The sequence below is a fragment of the Typopeltis vanoorti genome, chromosome 19, assembly GCF_054136105.1.
Source record: "Typopeltis vanoorti isolate ZY-2024b chromosome 19, IOZ_Tvanoo_1.0, whole genome shotgun sequence".
NCBI lineage: Eukaryota > Metazoa > Arthropoda > Arachnida > Uropygi > Thelyphonidae > Typopeltis > Typopeltis vanoorti.
The window spans coordinates 21,930,925-21,954,908 of NC_143567.1; the positions used below are offsets into that span (position 1 = coordinate 21,930,925).

At 37.7% G+C, this 23,984-nt stretch overlaps 1 protein-coding gene across 5 annotated transcripts in view; it reads right to left on the reverse strand.

Annotated features, from left to right (window-relative positions):
- Positions 1–23,984, reverse strand: part of Zasp52 (Z band alternatively spliced PDZ-motif protein 52) — a 247,229-nt gene that overhangs the window by 178,923 nt on the left and 44,322 nt on the right. For all 5 annotated transcript variants that reach the window (XM_090408794.1, XM_090408795.1, XM_090408791.1 and 2 more), the window contains exon 2: positions 17,435–17,586. In XM_090408794.1, coding sequence (XP_090264920.1) covers positions 17,435–17,586 — 152 coding nt within the window. The remainder of the gene's footprint in view (positions 1–17,434; positions 17,587–23,984) is intronic.

A 23,984-nucleotide genomic window follows, 5' to 3' on the forward strand; every position in this document is an offset into this window, starting at 1 on the left:
GTATACAAGCGTGATGAGTTGCATTTGAATGGCTTTGGAGTGAGTTCACTGGAGAAATTGTTGCTGGATGGAAGTACAGTTTGCGATGCATGCAAGAGATCAGAAGAAAGAGATGAAAGGAAAATGGTACTGAAGAGATAGAAGTGTTCAGTAGTGGAAACATTAGTAGTTATGAAGAGAGAATGGGAATGCAAGAAGAACAGGGAAAAGGGGGGGGGGCTCCAGTGGATGGAGACATGGCATAGGGAGAATGGATGTGGACAGTGGCAGTGAATGTGTGTATGGAGATGGAGTATATTGCCATGTGGGTGGGGAAGTTGAGACTGAGCAGATATATGTGGTAACAAAGGTAACTGGGCAGGTGTGGTGGAGGAATCACAATGAACAAGTGGCTTGGATAGGACTGGTTATAGACCTAAAAATGAATTACTGTGTTTGTTTACAAATGCCAGAAGTATCAGAAATAAGGGAGATGGAATGGTTACACTGAGTTTATTTGTCCCAAAATCATATCATTGGAATAAGTGAAACATGGTTGAATGAAGATGATATTCTAATTAAAATAGAAATGGAAGGATACAGTATTTCTTGCAAGGATAGAAAGGACAAGAAGCGAGGGAGAGTGCTGCTGATGATAGCAGGGGATTTACACCACATAAGGCAGACATGAAAGATGGAAATAGTGGCAATGGCTATGAGGCAGTGTAGTGTAATGTGGAGATTGACAGGAGGATATATTTAGTTGGATGTTGCTATAGGCCTGGGAATGTGGAGGGTGGTGATGAAGAAATGTACAAACAACTTGGATAGTGAACAACAGAAGGGTAATTATTATGGGTGATTTTAATTATGGTAGTATGGATCGGAATGAAGAAAAATAACATTTGAGAATAAGGAAAATTAATTAGAGTTCTTGAGAGAGAATTATCTTAGGCAGCATGTAAAGGAGGGCATGTGAGGATCAAGAGTTCTGGATCTGATCATACATCAGAGAATGTAATTATGAGTGGGGTTTCATACTTTCATCCAGTTGGTGAGAGTGATCACCTGGGTTGGGGCTAGCCATATGTGGACTTCTGTGAGGAAATGATATATGTGGAATTATAAGGATGGTGATTATGACAAGCTTAGAGCTATAGCATCTAATGAGGAGTTGAGCAGTAAGGAAATAAATGCTGCTTGGGAACTGAAAAAGAAATACAGAGTGCATCAATGTGTGAATGTATTCCAAAGGCCAAAAGATCGAATAAGATAGGTGTAAAATGAATGAATGAGGGAATTAACATGAAATCTGGAATTGGAAGCAGTACAAGATGAATAGTAATAATAATCAGTTTCATGAAGAGTATAAGGAACAAGCTAGGAGAGTGACTCAGTAAGGAAAATAAAAGTGTGAGCAGAAATGGGCAAATCAGATGAAGAAAAACCCTTAAAGATTAAACCCTAGAGTTTTTCTAGATATGTGGCAAATAGAAGGAAGAATGATCATGGTAAGATGATGTTAATGGATGAAAGTGGCAGAATGGTAACTGCTGCAGAAGACATTGTTGAGGTATTTAGTGATATTATTATTATTATTATTATTATTATTCAGGCCTCCAAGGAGTCAAAAGACTCATCGAGGGAGGTCCTTTCTAAGACAAAGTCTGTCAAGACTCATCGAGGGGAAGTCCCCCTCTGAGAAACACAAAGTTTATCATACCACTCCTTAAACCCACTGACCGTTCTCGCTCCCACCACTCCATCAGGCAATGCATTCCACGGCTCAACCACCCTCCACACAAAGAAACCACTCCTTACCCTCTTGCTCACAGTTTCCTTTCGTAACTTCCAGGGATGGCCTCTTGTCATCACTCCTTCCCGCTGATCAACCAAGCGAAAGAACTCCCCAGTGTCAACCCTGTAACCACCTCTCAACAGTTTAAAAGTCTCAATCATATCACCTCTCCTTCTTCTATCCACCAAACTCTGCAGTCCACATTCTCTCAGCCGATCCTCATAACTATCCTTGTACAGTCCTGAAACCATCTTTGTCATCCGTCTTTGTATCCTTTCCACGGTTAATTTATCCCCTTCAAATCCTGGGGACCAAATCTGAGAACAATAGTCCAAGTGTGGTCTGATCAGAGACTTATACAACGGAATGATAACCCTCTTATCTCTGCAGGTCAGTGTCCTTCTCATAATAGCAGCAATCCTCTGTGTTACCTTCACCACCTTTGCAATATGTCCCCTAAACTTCAGGTTTCTATCAATCATCAACCCCAGATCTCTTGTCTCCCCTACTTCCTCCAGTATAACTCCTCCCATAGAGTATGCAGCATCCCATCGATGTTTCCCAAACCTCAAGACCTTGCATTTTGCTGCATTAAACTGACACCCCCATTCATTTGCCCATCTATCTAGCTTATTTAAATAAGCTAGATAAGTGATAAGTTTAGAAGTGTTTCATTCTGATCAGGATGGAATCATGAGGAACTTAAGTGTAGAGGACATAGGAGACAATGGCTTAATTGTGAGTGAGCAGAAGGTATTTGAGGAAATAAACATGGTGTCAATAAGGCAATAGGATTATTATCATCTGAGACCTCCAGGGAGTCAAGGACTCATTGAGGGAGGCTATAAATAACTGAAACCAGCTTTCATACCTTCCCTTCAATTCATTCACACTAGATGCACTCATACTCCTAAAGGCAAACTATTCCACTTACTCACTGCTCTGTGAGAGAAAAGCCTAGCTCTTACTTCTTTCTTGACTGTGAACAAACTTAACTTCCATGGATGCCTCCATGTTCATTCCCCATCTTCCATATAATGAAAAATGTCATCAGACCATATCCTATAACACCCATTCAAAAGTTCATAGACAATTATCATATCATCCTTCTTTCTCCTGTTAACCAGAGTCTAATCCACATACAATCTCTCCTCATAATCTAAATCCCATAATCCAGATATAATCTTTGTAACTCTTCTTTGCACCCTTTCCACAGTTCTTTATCCCCTTGGAATCCAGGAGATCAAATCTGTGCACAATAATCCAGGTGTAGTCTTATCAAAGCCTTATAAAGAAGCAAAATGACCTCCTTATCCTTAGATGTCAAGGTTTACTTCAACATTGCAATTATCTTCTGAGTTGTATTTGCAACTTTTGCTATGTGACCTTTGAACTTCAAATTCCTATCCACCAATATGCCAAGATCCCTTGCCTCCTCAATTTCTTGTAGCATAACCCAACTAATTTAATATGCCACTGGAAATCTCATCATACCAAAGTGCATAACTTTACACTTACTAACATTAAACTGACAGCCATTTTCTTTTGTCCAAATTTCCAGCCTATTTCATTTCCTTTATCCAACTTGGCTGTAACATTGTTATGAAATATGAGCAAATTACTAAAACATGACCCTATAGTAAATCCATGCTACTCCTTGCAGAGTAGCATGTTTGTCTACTCGTTTCTGTATGCGAGTTCTTACCAACTCCTCTAAAATCTTCACTACCATACCAGAGATGCTGATAGGTCGATAGTTAGACACATCAGTTTTTGCACCATACTTGTAAAATGGAACTATCATCCATTCCATCCATTCCTGAGCTAAGACTCAAGTTACACAAACATTTGACCATTCCTTTAGCAAACGGGCTGATATTCCATCTCTTCCTATTGACAACTTCTTATCCAGTTATGCAACACCTCTCCAACCTCATTTTCCTGGACATCTAACTCTTCATCCAATGTAGCAGTAGCACTCTGTACCATGTTACATACATCTGGTTGATATAGCTAGGTAAAGTGAGCATTTGTTAATTGAACAATCTCATTAGCTTCTGGCACTAGAGTACCATTTGAATTCAATGAAGATATTCTTTCATATTAATTCTTTCTTTTGCTTGCAGCATAATGATAAAATTCTTTTCAAATGCCTTTAACTTGCATGGTTAATTTCTTTTCATATTCTGATTTAGTTTTTCCACTAAATTAACTAGTTAGTTAATTTAGTGGAAAAACTTAGGTTAGAAAACTAGTTAGTTTTCTAACCTGAGCTTTATATATTTCATAACTCCTTTCACTCTTATTCTCATGATATTCTTTCCACTTATTCTTGTGGATCTCTTGCTTAATAAGGTTGCACATCCATTTCATTCCCAACCTCTTTATTCTTCAAATACTAGGATACATTCAGATACCACCTCATTTAAGCACTTTTTCTAAGATTCCCATGCATTGCTGACATGGGAAAGATAGTATTCTCTTAAGTTGATCATAATTTCCAGCTTTGTAGTTAGTATTCTCTTAAGTTGATCATAATTTCCAGCTTTGTAGTTCAACATGTAACCTGTTCTGTTGGAGATTCAATACAATTAGATACTTCCCAAGAAAGAACAGCATGATCGCTGTCACCACGGGTGGTAAAATAGCCATATTCTTACCAGAGACCCCTTCCGAGGCTATGAGCAAATCCAAAACTCTTTGACCTCGAGTTCCTTCTTTCATATGCTGCTTGAGAAAGTTGTCTCACAACAATTCAATAAATTCCTCTTCTTTCTTATCATGAGATTTCTCATCTACCCAATCAATGTTTGGAAAATTAAACTCACTCATAATGATGCACTTACCATTATGGGTGATTGACTGTCAAAACTGACCCCCTGAAATACACCACAAAGGTCAGTTTTGGGACCATTGTTGTTCCTTTGATAATCACCACACATCTTAAGGGAATGTTCAGGGAATTGGCGGTAGCATCAGCATGCATGTTTAACAAGTCTTGCAACAGTACAGGTTCCAAGGGAGTAGGTAAAATTGTTCCACTGCATAAAGGTGGTGATAAGGCTGTAGCTTCAAATTATAGTAAAATCTGTATATATATGGAATTGTGAAGGTAGTGGAGAGATTGTCGAGAGGTAGGTTACAGAAATTGGTTGATAACAGTAGTACTCTGTGGTTATCAGTATCAGTTTGTTAAAGGGAGATCATATTTCACTAACTTAGTTATGTACTATAAGGTGACAAATAACTTGGGCAGGGAAGATGCATATACAGCAGTGTATATGCATCTTTGATTTTGCAAAAGATTTTGATAGACTGCCACATGACAAGCTGTTAAATAAATTGAAACAGATGGGATCGGATAACAGACTTCTGGGCTGAATCAGTGACTGGCTGTATCAGAAAGTTGTATATGGGGTGCATTATCCCGAAAGAGTATGGGGTCTGTTTTGGGACTATTGTTGTTCAATTTGTATGTTAATGATATTGGGATGGGTTTAACTTGTGATATGCAGCTATTTTCAGATGATGCAAAACTGGAGAGAGCAATGCAGAGTCAATCAGATGTTATGGCCTTACAAAAGGACTTGAACAGATTGCATGAATGGGCAAGTAAGTAGAACTATCAGTTCAATGTTCAAGGTTTTGAGATTTGGTAAACAACGATGAGATGTGAAGTATATATACACCTGGGAGGGAAACTTTAAAGGAAATAGAGGAGATGAGAGATCTAGGAGTGATGTGGACAAGGACCTGAAATTCAGGAGCCACACTGCACAAGTTGTGGAGACATCACATTGGATAATAGCAATGATATGAAGGACCCTGACATGCAGAAATAAAGAGGTTACGATGACATTATATTTTCGCTGACGATCACAAGCATCCATGCCCACAGCGGGATTCGAACCCCCAGCTCTTTGTTTGGAGAGCGGATACGCTAACCACTCGGCCAACATTATTAGTCAGTATAACTTCCCAAAATTGAGAAAGTTTAAGACAATCATTTTCATTAAAGTTTGGGTTGTGAATGTGTGTTTTATAGCTTTCTTTGTACAGTTTTTCCAAAAGAAAATAACTTATGTTACACTTTGGTTTTGCTCCACTGAATTCTGTGAAGAATCCATTAAATCTGCTTTAGCAAACCATGCATTTTCTAGCTAATGTGCGGTTCGCTAAAACAGATTTAACGAGTTCCTTAAGTGAAATATATTCTTGATGTAATTGCCTTATAACGCAATTGGAAGAACATTTACAATATATATACACATGTACATAGAATGCTTATTCTATTGGGCATTTTGATTTACATTTTTTCATATCTTAGCAATATGTATATTTTTACAATGGTACGTTGCGTCCTTCGATTGGAAAAGGCCCAAGTTCGATTCTCGTTGTGACGAGAGGAATCTTTTTTTCTTTCTTTTTTCTTCTTCAATTGAAGGCAGGTTAGCCGATCTCATACGGAGATAGCGCAGGGTTTTTTCTTCCGAAAACTATTGTTTTTCATGAATGCCTTATAGACAAAACTCGAGAACACACGAAATTTACATACAAAAAATACTAGTGGTGATGATAATGGTGCTAGTGCAGGAAATGATGGTAGTGGTGGTTTGTTATAGTTGGTGGATTAAGTGAAGACTTGGAGTTGTAGAGTACGTGCCCTCTCTCTATGAGTCTTGGGACTTCTTAGAGGTTTCACACAGTCATAATAATGTTCTTCAAGACAAACTTGTGCAGAACGGCCAGTCTGTCTATAATAACTTAGCTAGCCTGGTTGGCCGAGTGGTTAGCGTATTCACTCTCCAGCCAAAAGGCTGCGGATTCAAATCCTGCCTTGGGCATGAATGTTTGTGATTGTCTGTGAAGACACTAGTGGTGGTGGTTGGCGTAGATGATGAAAGTAGTTGTAGTTGGTGGATTGAGTGGTGAAGACAGAGAGTTGTAGAGTAGTTGGACTCCCTGGAGGTGTCATGTAATAGTAATAATAACAACACAAGCTGTAAGAGCAGGGGTTTATATCAACTCTAGGATAACAAAGAGCAAGATATTTTTCTTTAAGGGAGATAAGGAGGGTATTAGGTTCTGAGGAATGTCAGTCTGTCAAAGTAAAGGGCTATGGATTTTTAAAGTTACAGTATGCTTTAAGAATTAATATTGGCCAGAGGAGCCATTGTGGCCATATGGGTGAACATATTAAATGTGAAACAAGAAGGTGAATAAATCAAACAAAATGTTTTTACTCTTATATTTCGTAAGAGCTATATATGTCAAAGGAAATGTAAAATGATTCATTCACCCCTATAATGAGAACCAAAGTTTAAAGCTTAACCACAGATGGTGTGCTGTCATTAGTGGCTTAGCTGGGGGGGGGGGGAGGTTTTGAACCTTTTTGAACTTTTGCAGTTTATTCTAAAATACAGTCAAGAGAACTCATTTCGAAATATTGGAATACTACTGCGAATTTTCCTCACAATTACTGTAAGTGTTGCTAATTATGAGAGGAGTTTTTCTAAATAAAATTGATTAAGAATTACCTACATTGCTATGAAATAGACTTCGCCAATGTCATTGACGATTTTGCTAACAGAAAAGCAAGAAAAATAATATTTTAGAATGTTGAAATTAAAGTTTTACTTCAAAAATAAACATAGTGTCTTAATTTATTTCCCTATACGTCGTTTTGACTTTTTGTAGTATTTTTAGTATGTATTGAGAGGATGCAGCAAATTCAGGGCGGCAACAGCTCTAGCTATGTGCCACTGGCTCTCATAAGACAGTTTGATTTAGCAGAGATAAAATGTGAAAAGAAATATGCTAGTTAGATCAACAAATGACAGTCGCATTTCAATCGTTAATAAATAAAATAATTCTCTAACACTTTTTATTCCTCAAAGGGGTAAGCGAGTTCGATTTAGAGCTAACATTTTGAAGATCGGTGGGCAGCAAATTTCTACCTTAGAAATTGTTTACATTTAACTAAGGGCTATAAATGATTTCATAGGCATCAGATGAATTCAGTGTGTCAGAGATTTATTCCATTTATTGGGTCCTGAACACTTCTGTTGCCGATTTTCCAAAGTTGCAGGGTAAAAATCCTACTTGCCAATACTAAATACTGCCTAATCCTTATGGCCAGCTTTTAAACAGTCTTTCTTCTGGCAGCATAATGTTATGATAGCAAACACCATTTTCAAAGTGCTACAGAGGAACACTTAATGTGTAGAGTAACTATATTACTATACCAAAAGCAATTATATCATCAATCTTCAAAAAATAAGACCCGTTTGGGCTAAAATAACCATATGTTTACTTTCTGTGGGGAATGAAAGGCGTTTGCAGCTTTTTTTTTTTTTTTTTTTTAATAAAAAAGAATCCTCTAACATCTTATTTCCCCTATTGGGAGTGGAAATGAAGGAGGAGGCCATTTTAGACCTATCTACTTTCTGGAGATTGATGGAGAATAGCTGACCAAAGACTATCGCTAATTCTAAACGGAAAATTGAGCTAAAAACCTATAGAAAAAAACATCATCAACCAGCAGTTATAAACGATGGTGTGCTGAATTTCATTATCAGACAAAAAACAGTTAAGAGCTTGTGGGATTCGCTAGATGAAATGATTAATTCAATTTTGGTTGGTTCGATTGTAAAGTTCATTGATCTAATTTTCATGAGGGAGAAACTAAATAATGTTTTTTTGTGTTTATTCCATGTCAGTCAATTCTTCTTGCTAGAGATTCTGGGCTGTGTAATTGGTTTTCATTGTCTTCGAAATTATTAATAAGGACTTTCTCGATTTGGGGGTATTCTATAGTTGTATTGCATGTAATGATATTTCAGTGGTGTGATATTTTGTTGATTTCTTTTTTTCTTAATTAGATGTAAATTGTCTGGTATTGGTATATTGCAATTTTGGTATTTTCGATTAAACATGATTTAAAAGGATGATATCGCGGACAAAATGTAAGCCAGATACTGCATCCAGATCGGCAGCTGTTATAAATGTTATGCCGTATATTATACTGTTCTGCATTCTAGTTTCATATTTTGGAAAGTTTTATGGTTTATTATTAGCAACAAGTCTATTTCGCGAATATAATATTTGAAGATGTGTTTAATAGCTTTGAAATTGTCTAGCCATAAATACTGTTACAGCTTCAACAGCACATAATCGTTTAATCTATCAGTAAAGCATTACAGCTAGCGATACATACTAATCACAATTTGATTTCCAATGAGATTCAGATTGGGACTTCCAGACGACCAATCACATGATGATATGTGGTCATGTAAATTCGCCTCCAACCATTGTTGTTAAGTCCTCGCCTTGTGTGCAGGAGCTGAGTCCTATTGGAAGGTCCACTACTACTGTAAAACAAGGTGTGGTTCAGGGCCATACTACAGGTTCTAGCACGGCTTCTTGATGCACTCTGGTGAAGGTTTTGATCTCATGTTTGCAGAAAGGCAACTGGATATCCCCCTGATACGTCTCCCTCCCCAAACCATTAGTGATGCAGGGTGATGACCTTTCTCAATCCCGGGTTCTATAGTACACGTACATGCTGTGCGATCATTCGGGGCATCGGGTTTTGGCAGTTAAACGACTCTTCAATGGTGAAAATCTTTTCATCTGTTAAGAGGATATCTCTGTGTCTGTTCATGTACCGCCATAGCAGTTTGATTTTATTGCCCTCTGCCCAGTGGCGCACTCAGAATTTAATCTTGGAGGGGGCTGAGTACTCAAGATTTAATCTTGGGGGGGGGGGGGGGGGACGAGCACTCATGATTTAATCTTGGGGGGCCGAGTTGAGTAGACGATTTGAGAATACACACTATGCATTGCATACGAAATATGACTGAGCATCTGCAGTGATCGCCAATACATGATACCCGTGATCTCTGGCCTGCTTGGGCAAACAAAGTATCGCCCGAACACTACTTTGTTCACCTTGCGTTCACAACGGCCGTGATTCCCGAGAGCCAGATGTATTGCCACCTTATTTGACCGCTAATTCATAAGTAGTATAAAAATAGAAGACACGACACAACATAAATTAAAAAAAAAAAAAAAAAAGAATTTTAATTACGAAAAGATTTTTGGAAAATTTTCTAGTCTCTTCCCCTCTTTCTTTTGGGGGGTGCCAGGGCCCCTTGACACCCTCCCTGGGTGCGCCAATGCCTCTGCCCATAAGTTGTGGTGTCAGGAATTGTCCAGTAGAACGATGATAGGATCTCACCCCACGTTATCAGTTAGTACACGAGACATTGTTCTCTGTGAAACACCTCTCGTTTCACTTAACTGCAATGGTTATATTATGATAAAATGAAAACTAAAAGTGAATAACTTTGTCAAAGGTGATAGAGCTTAGTGAAGACAGATTAGGCACTTGATTCCAAACTTCTTTATCTATTCTTTCATTTATTCAAGGAGTCACTCAAAAACCTCGTCAGGATTGATTTAGGAGTGTTCATATTAAATTTGAAGGGGTGGGGAAAAAAAGGAGTACTTTGAAATTGTACAGGATGAATTTGATGGATCAGGTGTCAAGTACTCTGTGATCCATCTTAGCTGTGTCTAAATTAGGTTTGGGCAAGTTAGCCTTTTTAACTTCTGCGCGTCCTTATCTCTAGGCAAAGAAATTTTAATACAGTTTTGATACTTAATTTCAGAAAAACGGTTGCCATGGAACTGCATTTGAAGAAAAATAGGAAAAGCTTGAAGAATGCAACCGAATGAAAGCGCTGTGATTTTCAACTCATCGTTCATCAAAATTGGAAAATGACATACTTTGTTTCTACTAATGGTTAAACATCGAGTTTGTTTAAGAGGTTGCGAATAGAATCGTTAAAGAATAAGTTAAATCAGAATTAGTGATACTTACGTGAATCACAAATATGCAAATTGAATGGAAATTAACATATGAGCACTGATGAAACTAAAATCTCAAAAGTAGGATATTAAATATTAGAATTATACGAGTTAATCATGAAACGGAAGCAATTTCCCGTTCATTGTAAATTGACAATGAACATGGAAACTTAAGGATGAAAATTTTAACTTATACTTCGGCAAAAATTCTTTACTCCCAAATTTTAAAGGATCTATTGCATCAAATATCTATGTTTTATTGTGGTTCACAATATTTTAGACAGTGCAGTTAACATTAAGAATTAAATGTTACATCAGGAATCGTCAACTGAAATCTTAACGCTCGTATCGTGCAGAAGAATTTGATCGTTTCATATAAAGAAGGGTGAAAAACATCTTTGCTTCATCTACATTAAACTGAAAGATTGAGTCGCCCATTAAAACTGATTTTCCAATAACCTTGCTGGACTATAAGTCCTCAAGCTTTTGTAGATGGGATTGCTATAGAAAAAATAAAGTTCGACCCAGCCTTTGCAGTCTTCTCAGAAAGATCCTATGTATGTGTCCCTTAGACTTATCCCTCATGATAAACTCGAGAACCATGAATTGAATTGCATCTTTTGAAAACGAGATCCAGTTCATCTGGATCACGAGGTTGCTGTGAGTAGGAAACAGATTGAACCTTCTGAACAACTACAGAAATATATTATCTCTATTATAAATGCATTTTTCTGATAGTCATTGGATTAGTAGCTGTTGCTCTTTGATTAGTCTTTTTTGTGACGTCTGTAGACATAGCAATATTCTGCACCAACGGTGTCAAATATATTCCAGCTATTAAGAGGCAAACCTTCTGATTCTTTATGCATTGCCTTCTCTCAATCTTCAACAAACAAAATACTTTTAATTTATTCGAAGTGTTCTCTACACTTCACTCTTGATAACAAATTGTAGATTAGATGGAAACGATTTTGAACTGAAGCTGGATCTTTTTAAAATTTGCCTTTCTTCAAACTATTCGATTCTGTATAAGCAAATAAGTTAGATTCTACCTTTGACCTGCCATATCTACAGCATGAAGACATAATAATAATAATAATAAATAAATTAATTAATAAATAATAAAAAGACAGATCAAGGTCTGCCTCTTTATTATTATTATTAGTAAGACAAGTCTTGTAAACTCAAGAAGCTGTTCATGTGCGTCCAGAGCAGGCTTTTACAAACATCCGTATCCACAACTTGTGGTTTGGAGAGTGGTATACTATCCACTGGGTCAATCAAGCCGACTTATTCTAAGATTCAAGTTTTCAGATGTATTTTAAAAAGATAAGAAATATATATGCTATGCTGAACTAAGTATTGAAAGAGCACTAGATATTTCAGAGAATCCTAAGTTATACACGTCAAAGAATAACGGATCTTCTTGACCCTGATCACACTTTTTATCCTTCCAGGCAGTAGCATAGCTAGGTTATTGGCACCGTTAGCAAATTTCTAGCCATGTGCCACTTTAAGTGTGATAATCTCGATAACTGGTAAAATAACCTGTTACTTGTGCCCTTTTGACACTGACTGCCTTGGCAACTTCCCCAATGCCATTATGTTCCTACTCTGCTTCTTCTAAGCATACTTCAGTCAGTTTGATATAATTCAGGTATTTGGGGCCCATTCTTCCTTTATCTTAACCATCAGTTTACGAAGTTGAATGCAATTAGCCTTGTCAACATTTGGATTTAATTCTTTGCATGTTCTATTGGATTGGCTAGTTACATTTTCACATTCTTTCCCTTAAACTATCTGGCTTTGACATAGATACGATACTGTATCGATACACGCCGGTTCGGTAAAACTGCTAAACAGTATAAAACTTTGTATTTTTCAAAAATAGCATATCGATTCTATCACGTACTCTAATCAATAGCACCAAATTCCATACGGAGAAACCGCTTCCTAACATCACTGTTAGAATATACACTCAAGCAGACAGCATTTCATTAACATTAAACATGACCACTCATCCATCCATGGGTAGGAAAGACGTGGGGTGATGCAATGCTCCATACCATAAACTTCCAATCAAAATATTGTGTAAACCAGTAGTCTGTGCTTGCCATGGGGTTTATGTTTCGGCTTATGTTCAGTGGTCCTTCCGCAGGGACTGTATTTTCTTTATGAAATGTCCTACTCCACAACTAATACTTTTAGACTTCTTGAACTCCTAGTTGGTCATGCTGAGATTTTAGTCTAAACAGCTCAGTTATATTCTGGTACTTAGGCATTAGCTTCTTGTGTCTTCGAATATGTTTCTTGCTGTGGTGGCACGCTGCGCATTTTCATCAGTTGATAATGTTGCATATAGTTGATTTCGGTGACAGAATCACTAACCCTCATGTTGTTCATGATTCAGGAAGATGTCAGCTACTGGTCATTTATGATAAAACCTTATCTAAAAGTTCTTTGCTATATGCCACTTACAGTATATTGATATACATAGCCAACTGTTGGGCTATTTCTGTTTATCTAGCAGTACGGGCTATATATGATGAAACCAGATAAATATCACTAAGTTTCATTCTAAAACAAGTAGTATATTAGTTTCTACATGGTGTATGCAAGGTTTGATGAAATCTGAAAATCACTATGCGTGAATATGGTGGATTTGTCGCAATGCGTCTTGTAGTCTAATGCTAGGCAAGCAAAAGAACGACCAATATAGGTTCGTTAACCAGAGGATTTACCAGATTATTTAGGTCCTCTCAGCCGGTTCCAATTAGTCGATCTCTGGGACAGGCAAATAGAATTTTACTTTCTCCTGGAAAATTTAGGAGTAAAAATCCAATCTTTAGAACTCACTATTGCACCAAATGTGGATAGCAATATGAACATGTATGGTAATAGTTTTCTGTCATACACTTCCTGTGATGTCTCTAAAATTATCAATAGCCATGGGCTCAGCTTTAGGTGATGACCAAGAGTGTTTGACCATATCATGATTTCCAGGGATTAGTTATAGCTAAATATCTCCTCCAACTCAAATTAGGGATTAACATCATTAGTTTAAGTTGAATATTTAGAGAAGCAAAAGATGAAACGTTTATTCCATATTTGCTCTGTATAGACGTAAGTTGGCAAAATGGTTAGACTATCCACTCTCCAACTAAAAGGCTGTGAATTTTAATCCTGCCTTGAGCATGGCTGTTTACGATTGCTTTTAGGTGGGAGATGGATTTAATTGCCTAATGTGGAACCACCTCTCCACTTATTGGACTGAAGCTGCTTGAAAAAGTTCTGTTTGCTCTAAAGCAGTGGTTCCCAACCTTTTCCCACTTGCATACCCATTTTAAACCCATTTCTGTAAATTTTACCCCTTTTTAAAATACCTGTTTTTAAATATTGACACTTTTGTTCAGTGTCTATATTGATGTAAAATAGTTTACTTTACTTGTTTTTCCGCCATTACTGATTATTTTTCGTGTGGCCCAGTATGTATCCCCGGGGGTACGCATACCACCAGTTGGGAACCGATGCTCTAGATAGCAGGGTTTCCGGGACCAGGTAAAAATAAAAAAAGTATAAAATTTAATTAAAAAAATAGAAAAGTCCTTATCTCACCCACGATACTCTTGTACTATAGGTTTACAACCATTTGTTGACGGGAGTCACAAAAAGTATGAATATGCAAGAAAGGATCATCGTGTGACGGAAATTTTACATTATTACCTATACTCCAGAAATTCGTAAAAGGAATTTTTTAATTCCTCATTCGTTGTCTTCAGCTTATCGAGGCTAACACTGCCAGCGTATTCAGAGTACTCCATTTATAGGAAATGCCTGGTTACAACAGTGTTTATATTGTGAAGAATACATTTTAATAGAACTGTTTTTCACACCAGAAGCTGTATTCTGCTCTATTCCTTCAATCTGTTATAAACAAGGTACCTATAAGCAGCGGCATAACTAGAGCTTTTGCCACCGGGGCGGTCCCGGAGTTTGTCTCCCCTCTCAATACACACCAAAATACTACAAAAAGTCAAGACGTATAGGGAAATAAATGAAAACACTATATTTATTTTTGAAGCAAAACTTTAATTCCAACATTCTAAAATGTTATTTTCTTGCTTTTCCGTTAGCAAAATCGTCGATGACATTGTGAAGTCTATTTCATCACTTAGTCGCTGTTCTATAGACAGAATGACAAGATTTCTTAAACGCAAAGTACCGCCCGGGGCGGTACTTTGCGTTTAAGAAATCTTGTGCCCTCCGGTGCGGACCTCCCCCCCCCCCCAGCTACACCACTGCCTATAAGGCAGATCTCTTTCATAAGAATGTACAGAAATAATGCAGCGATCGTAATCCAGTGGAAGCAGTCTAAGCTATGATTCCCAATCCATTTCTGCTTCTTTTTTTTTTTTTAAGAAATATTCTGCATAATGGTCAGAAATAATTTAAATTTACCAACGATGATAGGTATGCCAGTTAATTTTATGAGGAATGTTATTATTCCTCTTTATCAAGCCTTGATAAGACCCCATCTTGACTACTGTGCCCAGATCTGGTCCCCTGGGTTTCTTCTTGATGGGGAGGAGGTCGAGAGGATCCATAGGCGGGTGACCAAGATGATAGCTGGTCTATGGAATGAACCTTAGGAGAACAGGTTGAAGATCTGTGGGTTACAGAAATTGGTAGATAGGCGGAAAATAGGTGATATGATTGAGACATTCAAATTACTGAAGGGTGTTTACAAGATTAATTCAGAGGGAAATTTTCAGAACAGGTCTGGTGATTGGAGAACTAGAGGCCATCCGTAGTTAGCATGGGTGTTAGAACTAGATTTTTTAGTTGGAGTGTAGTGAATGAGTGGAATTAGCTGTCAGAGTTTGTTGTGGGTGCCATGACTGTAAATGGATTCAAAGCAAAGTATGATAGATACTGTGCGAATGACGAATAGTTGTTCTTGATATGATGTTTAGGTCCTCCCTCGATGAGTAAGGATTCCTTGGAGTTGCCCGTAATAATAATGTTTGCAATAAAATGAAGGTTCAAAAGATAGGCTGACCATATTTCCTTGAGACAAAAATGGGACATTGGGATGGCTAAAACGGGACGGGGATTATGTAATAATATTCTGTATTCATGAAACGGTAAGACGATAAAAAAAGTTTTATTACATAAACATACCATTATTCTTAAGTGACAAAACGCATACAAAAATTTAAGTACACCGTAGAGGGGTGGGGGGGGGAGGACTGTATTTCACCACGATCGTACCATGAATATTTCTCCGATGAAGTAATTTTAGATAGCAAATTTTGGGTCTTATCATAAAACTTCTCACACTCCATCACACAATTTTGTCTTACAACTAGTATAGCCCTCATTGTCTCAACACGTAATCTAGATTTCTCCTTTGACCACATACTGTTCATAACAGAAAATATTCTCTCAACAGATGCTTTACTTCCTGGAAGACAAAGAATAAACTCTACAATATTAAAAATGTCTTGAAAGTTTAGGCGTTTTTCTCTCATTTCAAAAAAAAAAAAAAAAAATCTGTACCGTCTATCAGATACAGGAATGCTTTCTATATTCCATGTATCCATCTGCCTCACAATTATAGATTTTATGAGGGTCCACTGATCCACAAACGATTATAGGTTATGAATAATAATTTATGATTGACCAATATTAAAGTATATTTATAGTTTTATTAAAACGGGACAAAATTTACATTTTTATTAAAACGACGGGACGGCGGAATATACATATATATAAAAAAAAAAACGTTTCTGTCCCGTTCAAAACGGTTCGTGTGGTCCTGAAGAATGAATGATGATTATAATCGAATATTAATATTAAGTTATATGTTTCTTACACTAAACTTTATTATATTAGCTTCTTACCTTAATTCACTTTTTATAACCTTTAGTATTTATTTTTTTGCGATATATTAATAATTTTCAATTTTTCGAAAAAATAAAAATGTTTCATGTTTACTATTTTTTTTTTCTTTTGTGATAAACCGTACTTATTTATACATCTATAACGTTAATTATTGCGTGCGAGGCTAACAGCTAATATTTTATACTTTGTTTACTTTTGTAAGTGCGTGGCTGGTGATTGTTTTTATTGTTGGAATAAGAAGTAAGTACTGAATTTTTTCGCTCCATAATGCGTAATTACTGATTCACAGAATGTACTTAAAGGAAATGATAAAATTAGCTTTTTATAATTATACAATATATGCCATGTTTTTCTGGAATATGTTTCGTTTACGTCGTTAAGCAAATTAACTTGAATAGACGTACAGTGCTTGTTGAACAAATTCAGGGGCGCAGCTGTAGGAACTTTGGGTAGATATGATGCGAAAGCATCTTAAATTGTTAAGAGCACCAAAGGTTTTATCCGAGTGAAAAAAAAAAAAAAAGAGTCAATTCATAAATATGTATTGCAGAAATTTGCTGTATCTCAACTATTAAAAAAATCTAGATACACTGATACTTTTAGAATCCCACTGCGTCAAAAAAAAATAAATAAATAAAAATTATAGTCTTGGCTTGGTCGCGAAGTATTGGTTACGTAATTCCACGTGTGCTACGATTTTTTTTTTTTAATTATCTAATGAGGGTTAGGACAAGTGCAATTTTTATCTTTTCGTTTCTATCAATGCCAGCAATGTACAGTAATATATTGTGTTTTATAATATTCACGTTCCAAAATTGGAATCGTATGTACTAAGTCGCTAATGTGTTAAAAGCGCTTCTGCATACACAGTAGTGCCAATACCTTTGTACCAACATCTCGAGGTTGTTTCCTGCTCTTACGATGGTATCTTGGGCCTCCTTGTGCTTCATATTGTCCGTGTTCATCCCCATAATCTTCAATATGGCATCGCCAGGCATCAGTCCCGCCTTGTCTGCTAGACTCTCAGGATTTACCTATTGGTTGAGAAGGGGAGGGTAGTGGGAGGAAGAAAGAGATACGCCAGTTAAAAATAGTTCCTTCTTGGTCAAGGCTGAACGCGATGCTAAAAAAGAAAAAAAAAAAAAAAAAAATCTGTAACCAAATATTGACGCTAGACTTGGTCACCAAATATGGTGAAGAAGCCAATGTGTGTAAAGCAGAGCCGACAGAGTTCGGGGTTAGTTTGCGTAGTTTTGTGACGGTTTAGAAGAATTTACACATTCTTGGCTAGGCAAAGCAGACAGCAATGCGGGAAATGGAAGCTAAGAAACAAGTGGTCTTCTAGAAAGCGGGCAATGAACAAGGAAATGGTGGTATTGAAACGGAAATATATGTTTTTTGAAGTTAGAAGTCGGCAAAAAAAGCATACAAAAAGATAAAAAATATGCAGAAAGCATTCGCAAGTGTTATTTTTTTTTAAAGCTATATGCTATATATTCATACTGTTTTAAAAGACGGTGAGCTTAACATAGAAAGGCACTCAGATAATTAGATAATATAATAATTAGTAAAGGCAATATTTTAAAGTGTTAATTGTGCAACTGCTGCTTTGGGACTTTCATAACATAAGCATGGTTTAATATATTTAATATCATGATTTAATAAATTTGAAGAAGCTATAATCATAAGAAATAATTTTGAACTAGTGTTAAAAATAAATTTTTATGATGTATTCTTAAATAAACTATATTAGCAATTCTGGAATATGCATTCAATAATACTGAGAACACGTTAGGCTAAAAGAAAGTTGTGTTTTATACATTTTTAGGACTATATTGTCCTCTCAGTGTTTAAATAAACTGAGATATGGATCTCAAATGAAGCCTGCTTTCAATGCTGCATTCATCCTCCCTAATTGCAATTTTCTGGCGCTTTAGTCTTTTTTTAGCCCATTATCTTTTTATCAGTACAGTAGGTTTGAATCTTACTCCTAACTGGAAAGAGTTAAAATTAATGAGTATGCGTACTATATTTCCAATACTTTTTTTTTACTGAAAGTATTCAAAAATGGAATGATGAAACATTGTATGCAAAATTTAGTCTCAAGTCGGTAATTGCTATGATAGTAGGTTGGAAAGAGTTAAGTTTGAATACTGCGATGAATAAGCATTTATCATCGGTAGGAGAGATAACCGGTCTCATGTGGAGGTAGCAGGTTTTTCTTCCGAAGTCGAGTTTTTCACCCAATCAATCCGGCCTTAAGAACGTACGCAATTCATAGACTTAGTTGTTTTTGGTTGCAATTTCAAACAACATACAAATCCATTTAAATAAGTTGCTCAGTGGATTAATAATGGATTAATCGATTTCAATATATTTATTCATATTTATTTCAATAATAAAAATTATGAGAATTCTGCAAGGCATTTATACGAAATGATGAACGAGCATTATTTGGAAACAAGTCTCATCTTGAAATATGTAAATCTAAGAAAATTGTCAGAATGATTGAATATATTGATTATCAGAAGAAATCAGTGATAATATGAATCAGAAACTTTGCCAGACTCATACGAGTAGAATGTTTTCTTGGCTTAACCTTATTTGTAAGGTAATCACCTAATTTCTTGAACTCTCACTCAAATTGTGTGGAAACAGTAGCCAAAGTTAAGCATTCCGGCCCCGTGGGAACATTTCAATTCTGTTGTTCTCAGTTCTCATGCTCAGTCTTTCTGTCTTCTCCGTTGTATAAAATAACTAAGTATTACCATATTTAAGTACCGTATCTAGTTTTGAATATGAAAATGGCACCATGCCTTCGTTATTTATATAGTATTGGGTTGTTACTTTTGACTCTAGTATTTATTGGTTATAATCCTCCCTTTCACATATAGACGTTTATTTTCTGTTTAAATCTTACACAACCTCTTTAATTGAAAATTCTTGCAGTGGTCACAGAACAGTTCAGCATATGTGATAATTGTGAATTATTTCAGTGGTATCCTTGCCTACCATTTCCTCCAGCGCCTAAATATTAAGAATAGGTTCCCATGATTTTTAAATCTACACACAAAAAAACCCACGGGTGGTGGGATTTTATCCTTCAAAACAGGTAAAACATACAGGAAAACGCGTGTTTGCATTGAGTTTTATTCATTACACATATCATTAGTTGCTTCACAATACTTCCAGAAAGCATAGATATGATTTTCACTTATCGTTCTTAATTGAGCTAAATAGTATATGCATTAATACCTACGTCCTCCACATGCTTAGTCTCTCTTTCGCCTAACAAAAGCTATTTATCATACTTGCCAATGATTTCGTAACATATAGTGGTGGCAGAGTTTTTTTTTTATTCCTCAGAACAGCAAAACTTGCGAGAACAAAGGGCTTTCAGAAAGCCTCCGTAGCTCAGTCAAGCCCTTTGGTCGAAAAGACCTGGGTTCGATTCCCGTCAGTGACGTGAGGAACCTTTATCAAGTCTTTTTCGATGAAAGGTGAGTTAGCCTGTCACAAGGCTTGGGCTACCGAACCAAGGATGGTTAACAGAAAGAGAGAGTGTGTAAAGTAAGAATCGGATCGCTGAATGTGGGTACAATGAATGAGAAGAGTGGGGAGATAGTAGACATGATGATCTTGTGCGTGCAGGAGACAAGGTGGAAGGGCAATGAAGCAAAGGAGCTGGCGGAAGGATATAAACTGTTTTACAGCGGGGTGAATGAGAATGGAAGAAACGGAGTTGGAATCATCATCGACAAGGAGCTGAAGGGTGGAGTCTGCGAGGTGTGCCAGAAGAACGATCGGATTATGAGTGTTAAACTTGAGATTGGAGGAAGCGTGGCTGTGATAGTGTGTGGATACGCTAGACAAGTAGGTTGTGATGAGGAGAGAAAGAGGCATTCTGGAGAGAACTAGACCAGGTAGTTATGGGCATCCCTGATGGTGAGAGAGTGATCGTCGGAGCAGACCTGAATGGGCATGTAGGAAGGCGACGAAGTGGTGAAGAAAGGGTGCACTGGGGTTGAAGTAGTGGTGAAAGAAATGAAGGTAAAAGAATCGTAGAGCATGCTGTGGCATTCGACCTGGCTATAGCTAACACGTGGTTTAAGAAGAGAGTTGTACACCTGATAACTTATAAGAGCGGGGATAGGATGAGTCAGATTGACTATATTATGTGCAGAAGGAAACATCTGAAGGAGGTGAAAAACTGTAAAGTGATTAACGGAGAAAGTGTAGCGGCACAGCACAGGTTGGTTGTGGTAGACTGTGATATAAAAGGGGGAAAGAAGAATAGACGGAAGTGGCGGCAAGATAGGAAAATAAAGTGGTGGAAATTGGAAGAGGAAGGTCCAAGGAATGAGTTTACAGAAAAGGTATTGGAAGGAATGCAGTTACCAGAGGATGTGGAAGAATGGTGGGACGTAAATAGTCGGAATATTAGAAAAATTGGAGAAGAGGTGCTCGGTATAACATCAGGAAAGGGGCCGCCCGAGGATAAGGAGGCATGGTAGTGGAATGAGGAGGTGCAGTTGGAGATCAGGGAAAAGAAAGAGGCAAAGAAAGAATGGGACATGACTGGAACCAGAGCCGACAAGGAGGCATATAGATTAGCGAAGAAAAGTGCAAAGAGAGCTCTGGCAAGGGCGAGGGCAGTTGAAGAGGTTTATGAATTACTGAAGAGAAACGGTGGTGAAGCTAAGTTGTTGAGAATAGCGAAAGCCTAGAGATAAGGCCTCGAAAGACATAACATCAGTTAAGCAGATAAAGGACGCCACAGTAATAGTACAAGAGGACAAAATCAGAGGAAGATGGGAAGAATTTTTTCGTAATCTACTAAATGAGGAGAATCCAAGAGAGAGGTGTGAGGACGGAGAGGCAAACGAAGAATCGGTGCAGGACATAAGCAGAGAGGAAGTGTATTGGGCACTGAGAAAAACGAAGAATGGAAAGGCTGTGGGGGAGCACCAGATACCTGGAGAAGTGTGGAGAAGCTTGGGCGGTGAGGGCGTAGACATGTTATAAGATCTGATGAGGAAAATAGCCCAACAGGAAAAGCATTCTCGTCCCAATCTACAAGGGAAAAGGAGATGTTCAAGATTGTGGCACACACGTTGAAGATATGGGAAAGAGTAATTGAAGGAAGGATACGGCGGGAAACAAAAATTGGTGAGGAGCAGTTTGGATTTATGCCAGGAAGAGGGACAACGGATGCAATATTTGCGCCGAGGAAGAAGGGGGTGTCGGAAAAGTACGTGAGGTTGGTGAAGGAGATGTATGAAGGAGCGAAAACTCAGGTCAGGTCTAGTGTCGGCATGACAGAGGGGTTCCCCATTGTCGTTGGGCTCCATCAGGGATCAACTCTGAGCCCCTACCTCTTTATCTGGTCATGGATGTTCTAGTGGGGGACGTCAAGGAGGCCCCAGGGAGCATGATTTTTGCGGATGATAGTTCTCTGCGAATCATCCCGAGAGAAGCTTGAAAAGACCCTGGAAGAGTGGAGAAAGGTATTGGAGGAGAGAGGCATGAAAATTAACCGGATAAAGACCGAATATATGTCAACGGAAAGTGACGAGGATATGATCATACGACTCCAGGTGGAAGGTTAACTTCAGGGAAGAAATTCAAGTACCTTGGGTCGGTCGTCGAGAGGAATGGTGACCTGGATGAGGAAATACAGCATCGAATAACATGCGGATGGATGAACTGGAGGAAGATGAGCGGGGTCCGGTGCGACAAGAGAGAGTTGTAAGATGAAAGGAAAGCTGTATAAGATGGTGGTGAGGCCAGCGATGCTCCATAGCGCGGAGACGTGGCCTATAACAAAGGCACAGGAGAGGAAGATGAGGGTGGCGGAGATGCGGATGTTGAGATGGATGAGTGGTGCAGAGGGACGATCAAGGTGGGACCGATCGGTAAGAAGGTACAAGAAAGCAGGCTGAGGTGGTTCGGTCATGTAGAGAGAAGGAGTGAGGAGTATGTTGGTAAACGAGTGGAGCGTATGTAGGTGGAAGGAAGGAAGAAAAGAGGCAGGCCCAAACTCAGATGGAGGGATAAGGTGGCAGAGGATCTTAGGGAGAAAGGATGGAATCGGGACGATGCCCTGGACCGGAGAATCTGGAAGAAGATTAAAGATTTCGCTATGCCGACCCCGTTTAACACGGGATAAGGCACAACGAAAGAAGAAGATACGGAAATAGTTTTTTTTTTTTTTTTTTTTTTTTTTTTTAACCCGGAAACTCGGGAATTTTCTTTGCTCAGAACAGGCAAACCTGCTCCGTGAATACAGATGGATTACAGTAATGAATACATTCCAGCCATGTGACGGTTCCGAGCCCGGATAAAATTAGGGGGTTAGGGAAAGCAATGGTTAACTACCCTGTAAAAATCTCACCAGGAATACTTTGTGGGCAATGCCTACAAAGTTACCTACAGTCGGAAATGACTGAAATGGAAAATCAGTCAGTCATATTTGCTTTGGCCATAACTAAAAAAAAAAAAAAAAAAAAAGTGATCTTAACCATTTTCTGTTACAATTTCATCATTGTTGGAGTTCGATTTTTCAAAATTATAAATCCTATTCCCAACAGTTTAATACGGCATCATGCTTTAAGTACAATTTTTAGTGTTAAGTTAGACTTCATTTTCCTTATCCCATGTGCGAAAAATAGCGGATAGTCTGATATCCTTTGCTTTCTTGATGAACTGGTCACACCTTACCAAGTACATGGATTAACATAAAAAAAGCGTATTAAGTTTAATACGCTTTTTTTAAAGTATAAAACTCTTAGCCTACCCACGGTACTAATGTACTACTACAACCTTTCATCGGTGGAAGCAGTAAAACAAAAGAATGAAAAAGATTAGTGTAATGCAGTGCAGCAGCGATTGTTGATCAATAAACAATCGCTGCTGCACTGCATTACACTAATCTTTTTCATTCTTTTGTTTTACTGCTTCCACCGATGAAAGGTTGTAGTACCATGGGTAGGCTAAGAGTTTTATACTTTTATTTTTTACATAACCCCGGAAACCCTGATATAGAGATCAAACATGGAACTTTTTCCATGCCATTTCAGGCCTCCGGCAAGCAGGGAAGTTATCTCAAACGGTCGTGAAATTCATCTCCCACCCAAAGGCATTCTCAAATCTTCATGCCCACTGGGGAATTTGAACCCACAGGTTTTATTTACATTCCCCTGAAAATAAACTCTCGAGTACAAGGATTCAACACCCTCCTACCTCATTCAAAATAGTATGCATATACCTTTAATTCATGTCGATTGCCCTACATTTCTAACCAAATATAATTTAGAACGATAATTTACTGTTAATAATTAACTGGGAGTGATGATGTACTCGAAACTAAATATACCAGTACTAAGTTTTAATGTAACAAAAATAGTTATGAAAATCACTGTTTAACACTACT